Source organism: Rhinopithecus bieti, unplaced genomic scaffold (genome assembly GCF_001698545.2).
Source record: "Rhinopithecus bieti isolate Rb0 unplaced genomic scaffold, ASM169854v2 scaffold_19459, whole genome shotgun sequence".
Lineage (NCBI taxonomy): Eukaryota > Metazoa > Chordata > Mammalia > Primates > Cercopithecidae > Rhinopithecus > Rhinopithecus bieti.
The window spans coordinates 2,045,636-2,053,852 of record NW_016809864.1 but is presented as its reverse complement, the minus strand read 5'-3'; the positions used below and the strand labels follow the sequence as shown (position 1 = coordinate 2,053,852).

Sequence of the window (8,217 nt, the reverse complement as noted above, 5' to 3'; positions counted from 1 at the left end):
CACCCGGCAGCATTGTTTTTCAAAGTACCAATTACTCCAATGTATTTCAGATATTTTAAGAGTGTTTTGTAATGTAAAAATCCGCCAGATGTCTCATCCTTTCACCTGAAGGCGTAGCAGAGTCCAGAGTGTATCTTACCATCTTTTCTGTTGGGAAGAAAATTACTACAGGTACACAGTCCCATGTCCACAATTCTGAGGTCACAAAGAGGGCTGAAAAATGGAGTTTTATTTTATCTTATTTAATTTTTTTTTGAGACAGAGTTTAGTTTTTGTTGCCCAGGCTGGAGTGCAGTGGTGCAATCTCGGCTCACTGCAGGCTCCACTTCCGGGTTCAAGCAGTTTTCCTGCCCCAGCCTCCCGAGTAGCTGGGATTACAGGCGCCTGCCACCATGCCTGGCTTATTTTTGTATTTTTAGTAGAGACAGGGTTTTACCATGTTGGCCAGGCTGGTCTCAACCTGGGCTGTACTAAAGTACAGCCCAGACCCTGCTGTGAATGATAAGTAATGTCTAAAAATCTGACTTGAAGGGTTTTGGAGATAGGAGATAGGACTTTGGAATTTGTTCAGGGTGATTGGCTTGGAGTTTGTTGAAGGTAAAATGGGTAAATGAGCTTTGATTAATAGAGAGCTTTCCTTTTTCCTTCTAAACTTCTTGGGCCTTAATCACTGGGGATTTATAGCAGACATCAGCAAACAATGATGTGTGGGTTCTCTGTTACATTCCATCCCATTTCTGTGTCTGTAACATAAACTGTTGTCTGGCACGTAGTATTGACTCCCAGGAACTGTTAGATAGTATTTGGGCAAAAACACTTTCTTACTCCATCTCTACCCCCACGTTTTCCTCTGGATATTAGAAATTTGTATTTTAATATTTGTAGTAACAAGCCAGTGTTTGCTTAGGGACCACTAAGATGATTTTCAGATTTCTTCCCCACTTTTTGGCCAGTAACTTAGAGGTTCTGCCTTTACGTGGAAGGTTCAAGTACAGGCTTTTTCGGATACAGGAATACTTTCTCAGAGTTACTTTTTTTGTTTTAAAGGTAAGTGTAAGGTGGTGTACTTAACTCTGTGTTCTGTAATGGGATGATGAGCTTGCCCTGCTGAAGTCCTTGCATTTCTTTTGGCTTTGAAAAGGCCATGGAAGCCTAGTGGGGCAGTATAGTCCTTTCAGGCTGCTCAGAGGTGGATTTAATGTGATGTGACGTTAAAATCAGAAGAGTTCCATGGAATCAAGTACAAATGTCATTTTGGGATATGTGGGTATACAGTATTGTCATATATGTATGTATATTTGTTTGCTTAGCTTTTGCAGAAAGGTTGAAGGGACCTCGAATGAACTTTAGAAATATGTCCAACCTTCTTATTTTACAGATGAGGAATTTGAGGTGGTATGCACCTTGAAATGCCTGCCTCCACACCCCTGTCTTTGCGTTGTTAGGTTTTACAAGTCACTAGGACCCTTGTAACATCACACCAGGAAAACTCAGCAAAGCCTCTTGGCCTGAGTAGTTGAGGTTTCCAGATTGGTAGCTCCTTTTTCTGGAACAAAAAAAGTTAGATGCTTTTTTGATTTCTTCCTTTAAATTAAAAATTATTGGTGGTTGATGGGGTTGGTGGTGGTGGTAATTTTTAGACTGAACTAATTTGTAGTAAGTCTTGATTTGATCGAATTCTTAACTGTCTCCCAGCTGTACATGTAGAGAATGCTGTTTTCACTTTTTTTCATGCTAAGATTCCTTTGACATCATTCTGCAGTGCACTTTGAAGAATTGTGTTTATCTCATCACTGTGTGTGTGTTTGTATGTGTCTGTGTGTGTGTCTGTGTATGTGTGTGTCTGTGTGAATTTCTGTAACCATGTATTCTGGTATTATAATCACAGCCTTTATAACATTCTTCACTGGGCTCTATTGTTACTGTTAACAGTAAGCTTAATGTCAATTTCTGTTTAGAGAAAAGAATGATTATGCAGTTGTTGAATTTCACCATAACCCCCCACCCTTGCCACCTACTATCCAATTATATGTGGGCAGTGTCTGTATTGCGTGAAATTGAAGAGAGGCACATGAGAATTCTGATTAGCTTAGAAGGATAACTGAATGGTGGTGGTATTACTTAGTGGCACTGAATCAAATTGTGTGTGTTCCCAGGCACAACTGGAGGGGAAAGGAAGAAAGATCATTTATACTGGTCACTGACTTCAGACCTTCACATAATTTGTTGTTGTTGTAATAAAGCTTCAAATAAGTTTAAGGTTAATTCAGTGATCCTTTGTCCGCCTATTTCTTTTTAGTAGGGCAAGGGCCAACTGTTCAACCTGTCCGTTACCTTACAGTGACTAGTAGAAGGAAAGTCTGCCCGCCTACATTGAATTGTATAGTTAAATCCTGGAATCCCTTAGCGTGAGGTCAATTTCCAGGGTTGTCTTTCTGTTTTGTTTTTAAAAGAAATATTGTGGGAATTAATTTTTTTTTTCAGAGACAAGAATAAATGTTTTTTGTTTGGCAATTCAGTTTGCAGTTGAATTCAAGATCATAGAAGGATAGGGGCTGCTTCCGCCTCTCCTCACCTAAAATGCTTATTCTTAATTCTCTGGTTACCTCCTGAGCAAAGCAGGCTACTGATCTGTGACTTGGTTGGATCCCAAAGCAAGACACTTTCATTTTGTGGTGGTGATGATTTTAGTTCTACATTACAGGCTTAATGCATGGTGTATTATTTTATTATTTTATTTTATTTTATTTTTTGGTACTAGTTTTGGACCAATCGAATACAAAGGCCCCATGAGTGCTGTTTACATTGAGAAGTTTGTCCGCCGGGTGATGAAACCACTTCTCTACATCCCATCTCAATCAGAATTACTAGATTTTCTCTCAAACTACGAGGTACTTGTCTTTCATATCTCCTCCTCCATACTCAAGGCCTTTCACTGGGTTGTATTGGATTGTTTGTATTAAAGGGGTTTAAAAAAAAACCTCCTGAATTGCCGCAAGTCAAAGGTCATGTGATGCATCAGCCCCAGTTAAATGCTTTCTGAGATACTGACTGTAAGGATGGTTTGTCCAAGAGAGTTTTAAGAGAATAGAGTACTAGCAAAATCTTTCTTTTTTTGCTAGGGAATTTTCAACAGATTTTCATCTTGCCTCACAGTTAACTTAGAGTAGATGAGAATTAACTTACAATTTATGTGCAGCTGCAAATTTCTAAGAATATTATTTGACACTTCTCATAGCATTGTACTATGAGATACCTGGTTTTTCTTGTTAGTTGTAGTTTGGTTTTTTTGAAAACTGGAAATATGTTTCCTTCCATGTTATGAAGTATGTAACTATTTCAAGGTCTTATTTACAGAAAGTTTTCTAACTTTACTAATGTAGCTTCTTTCCTGCTTCCCCATTGCCAACTTCAACCCCTGGTAAATTATTTTTATAGTATTTTTTGTTTGTTTGTTTTTTGAGACAGAGTCTTGCTCTGACACCCAGGCTGGAGTGTGATCTCAGCTGACTGCAACCTCCACCTCCCGGGTTCAAGTGCTTCTTGTGCCTCAGCCACCCAAGTAGTTGGGATTACAGGCATGTGCCACCACGCCCAGCTAATTTTTGTATTTTTACTAAAGAGGGTTTCACCATGTTGGCCAGGCTGGTCTTGAACTCTGGGCCTCAAGTGATCCTCCCATGTTGGCCTCCCAAAGTGTTGGGATTACAGATATGAGACACCATGCCCTGCCCTGTAGGATCTTTAATGCATGTTAAGAATGGCTTATTATTGTGAGGCCAGTATTGGGATTATTAAAATATGTAACCTCAAAAATTGTAAAAGTAGTTCTGCAAAAAATTCACTGGAGCAAGTGTAAAATCATACTTGAGTACAAGTAAAATGATACTTAGGTACGACAAAATCAAGACCATAAATATCTGACAGAGATAAAAAAAACATCTAAATCCAGACCTTCCTGACAGTTTAGAATTGTGGCTAGTTGAATTTTACTGTTCGCACTATTTATATTCTGTCTAGATTGGATACAAATTTTTTCACCAGAACATCAGTATAGCTGTTTTCAGTTGTGTTAGAAACTCTACATATGTGTTAACTGTTAGCAGAGATTCCCCAAGCAGCAGTATGAATATCTAGTTATTCTGCTTATAGTTCTTAGGTATGCATCAGAGTAAATATTCCTTAATTACACAGATAGCAGATGGATGTCTGTGCACCTCAGAGGCCTGCCTCTCATTTTCCCTGGGCAGGCTGGTGGGTGAGGGCTATATTAAGAGACAGGGTACTGAGGCCTGATCCCTTTGGCACACTCACTAGGTCTGTGACTTGGGGCGGGTTACTCACTTCCTGGGCATCAGGGGCCTGGGACAGGGTGTCCTTGAGATTCCTTCTAACAGTAAAGTTGTGATAAGTGGATTTTGACATGGATCTGCAGTGGGTTACAGCCAGAGCGACTCGAGATGGCACAGCAAAATGGTGAAGAATCAGGAGTCAGACAGACCTGCTTTTAGCAGTACTGGGTTTTATCTATCTATCTATCTATCTATCTATCTATCTATTTATTTATTTATTTATTTATTTATTTATTTTGTGATGGTCTCACTCTGTTACCCAGGCTGGAGTACAGTGGCGTGATCTTGGCTCACTGCAACTTCCATCTCTTGGGTTCAAGTGATTCTTCTGCCTAAGTCTCCTAAGTAGCTGGGATTACAGGCATGCACCATCACACCCAGCTAATTTTTTGTGTTTTTAGTAGAGATGGGGTTTCACATTGTTGGCCAGGCTGGATTATTTTATTTTTTTGAGATAGGGTTTCACTCTGTCACCTAGGCTGGAGTGCGGTGGTGCAGTCTTGGCTCAAGCGATCCTTCTGCCTCAGCCTCCCAAAGTGCTGGGATTACAGGCGTGAGCCACCATGCCCAGCCCAGCAGTACTTTAAAAGACTGTGCTCCAAGTATTGATGTGGAGTTCATGTTAGACTCACTAATCTGATGATATTACTGCTGATGACATTTAAAACATTACATTAAAGTTTTTTGGCAGCCCACTGAATTAGAGTGATGTACAACAGTGATTAAGCTGGACTGCCTTTAAAATGGGAACCACAAGAGTGCTACCAAGATGGAGTCCCTCGATCACTTCTGTCAGCCTTTAAAATGACTTCCTCCCAAAAGCTGTGGCTTTTATCGGGTTTGTGTCATCTTTTGCTGGGCTTCTCACTGAGATGAGATTGTCTCATTAGCAAGACATAGATAGTACTTGATTAATTGTGAAATAACTCACTAGTCAAGCCCAGCATGACTCTTGTGAAACCATTTGTCTTGCAAAATATACCAAATAGCACAGCCTAGAAAATGTGTCAGTTTCACACACATTGCCTATAACATAGACACAGAATTCTCGATCTGGAAATGAAACCACTGTCATGGTTTTGACGGTTGAATGATTAGGAAAGTTAAGGAATTTTTGGAGTCCCTGGAGTAGAGCACAATAAGCTTTTGAATATTCTGCTAAGTTTGAGTTTCTCAACCTTGGCACAGTTGACATTGGAGGTCAGATAATTCTGTGGTTCGGGGGACTGTCCTGTGCTTTGCAGGATATTTAGCAGTATCCCTGGCCTCCACCCACTGCATGTTGGTAGCACCCTTTTCTCCCCTCAGTTGTGACAACCAAAAATATCTGCAGACGTTGCCAAATACCCCTTAGGGAGCAAAATTCCCCCAGTTAAGAACTACTGCTCTGAATAATTGAGTTTTCCCAATTGAGGCCTTAAGAGGAAGAAAACACATCTTTTTTCATGTGGCTCTCAGAAGGCCTTAATTTAATAATTAAAAGTTTATCTGCTTATAATGGTGGCAGTAGAGAGAAGATGAAAACTAAACAGTGCCTTGACTAGAGAATGCTGGAAAGTTATCGGGGGGGAATTATAGCTAGGGGTGAGTTAGATTGTCATCACTAGAGCTATCTCTGATACTCAGCTTTTTACTCAAATTCCTTATTTTTTCCAAAAAACAAACAAAAAACCCTATACAGTTTAAATATGTGAAGGAGCTTGCTAATTTAAAGACATCTTACTAAGAAAGATACTTGTTTTGGTCAAGAGCCTTATCTCAGTTTATATTTTTTATCAATATGGATTTCAGTATCAAGTGTGTTTAAATTTAAGTATATCAAAATTGGGTCAAAATAGTTAATGTTTTCATGGCACTTCTAAGGTTTGACATAATGAAGGATTGTGTTTTTTTGCTTGACTTAATGTCTGTTAGATGTGTTTGTAACATCTTATAGGAGTGTGTGTGATAATTTCCTGCTTGTTTAAAAAAAAGTTTCTTGTGTAGGATCTGGATTTTAAGGAAGGAAAAAAAATACTGGTTAGTTATAAATTTGTCTCTAATCCAGACATTTGTGAGCATTTTGGACCATTATAAAATAATATAATTAGCATTCATTATTTGGGAAGCAACGATGTCCTGAAATAAATAATATTCTCTACTGACATAAACTTTTTTTTGAGACAGAGTCTCGCTCTGTCTCCCAGTGTGATGGCACAATCTCATCTCACTGCAACCTCCACTTCCTGGGTTCAAGCAATTCTGGTGCCTCAGCCTCCTGAGTAGCTGGAATTACAGGCATGTGCCACCGTGCCCAGCTATTTTTGTATTTTTGGTAGAGACGGGGTTTCACCATTTGACCAGGCTGGTCTTGAACTCCTAGCCTCAAGCGATCCACCCACCTCAGCCTCCCAAAATGCTAGGATTACAGGTGTAAGCCACTGTGCCCGGCTGACGTAAACTTTTGTTATATGTATATGGAACTCTGTTCATATATGCTTATTCTATTGTTAGAAAAAGAAATGTTCTAATTGTATCTTGGTTTTTTTTTTTTTTTTTTAGAAATCCTATAGTTGAATTGTTTCAAAGGCCTATTCAGATGATTTGATACTGAATTACTTAGAGTGGAATTTTTTTTTTTTTGAGATGGAGTCTCTCTCTGTTGTCCAGGCTGGAGTGTAGTGGCGTGATCTCGGCTCACTGGAACCTCCACCTCGCAGGTTCAAGCGATTCTCCTGTCTCAGCCTCCTGAGTAGCTGGGACTACAGGCATGTGCCACCATGCCTGGCTAATTTTTTGTATTTTTAGTAGAGACGGAGTTTCATTGTGTTAGCTAGGATGGTCTTGATCTCCTGACCTCGTGATCCGCCTGCCTCGGCCTCCCAAAATGCTGAGATTACAGGCGTGAGTCACCGCACCTGGCCGAAGAGTGGAAGTTTTTAACCAGTGGAAAATATTTTATTTGGCTTAGATATCTCAAACCTACCAATATCAGATTGCTAATCATCTATCACGGTTTTATGTTTGTAAAATACGACTCTGAAGAGGCCTGGCGAGGTGCCTCAGGCCTGTAATCCCAGCACTTTGGGAGGCCAAGGTGGGAGGATTGCTTCAAAACAGGAATTCAAGACCAGCCTGGGCAACAAAATAAGACCCTGTCTCTCTAACAAAATGTTAAACATTAGCCAGACATGGTGGCACATGCCTGTAGTTCCAGCTACTTGGGAGGCTGAGGCTGGAGAATTGCTTGAGCCCAGGAGTTTGGGGTTACAGTGAGCTATGATGGCACCACTGCACTCCAGCCTGGGTGACAGAGTGAGACCCCATCTCAAAACAAAACAAAGACAAGACTCTGAGCCCAGAAACAATTTCTAGGACAACAGTTTTGCCTTTAATTTACTTAAACATCGCAGAAAAACATGAAAGGGTGAATACTAAAAATTCTTAACTTTGTAAACCCTGAAATACTTTAGTTGTTATTAGCAAAGAAGTAATGCATAAACTATGCATTGTCAAGTGCTCTTTAGTTTTCAAGTGCTTATTTCTAATGTTCCAAACAGCCGTGTGAGGTAGATGGAAATTGTAGATCCTTCGAACAGATTAAGAAGCGAAGGTACAGGGAGGCTGTGATTTACCTACGTGGAGACTGGATGATAGCCCAGCCTTGTGGCTCCCCAAATTCTTGTCTATCATGTTCCTTCCTCAAAGAAATATTTAAGGTTCCTGAGTTGAAACTTCAGTGTCTACCTAGGGCTTAAAACTTCAAACGTTTAACTATTTACTGTCATTTTTGAACCTTTTTTCTTTCATGATAGAACATTTTAAAGATGTTGGCTCCGGCCGGGCTGGGTGGCTCAAGCCTGTAATCCCAGCACTTTGGGAGGCC

General features: G+C 40.1%; 1 protein-coding gene across 1 annotated transcript in view; it reads left to right on the top strand.

Moving 5' to 3' along the window:
• The window catches only part of TXNDC11 (thioredoxin domain containing 11), a 64,993-nt gene that overhangs the window by 10,249 nt on the left and 46,527 nt on the right, over nucleotides 1-8,217 (top strand). Inside the window, 1 exon segment of the mRNA XM_017890678.1 lies at nucleotides 2,762-2,891. Within this exon segment, the coding sequence (XP_017746167.1) occupies nucleotides 2,762-2,891 (130 nt within the window).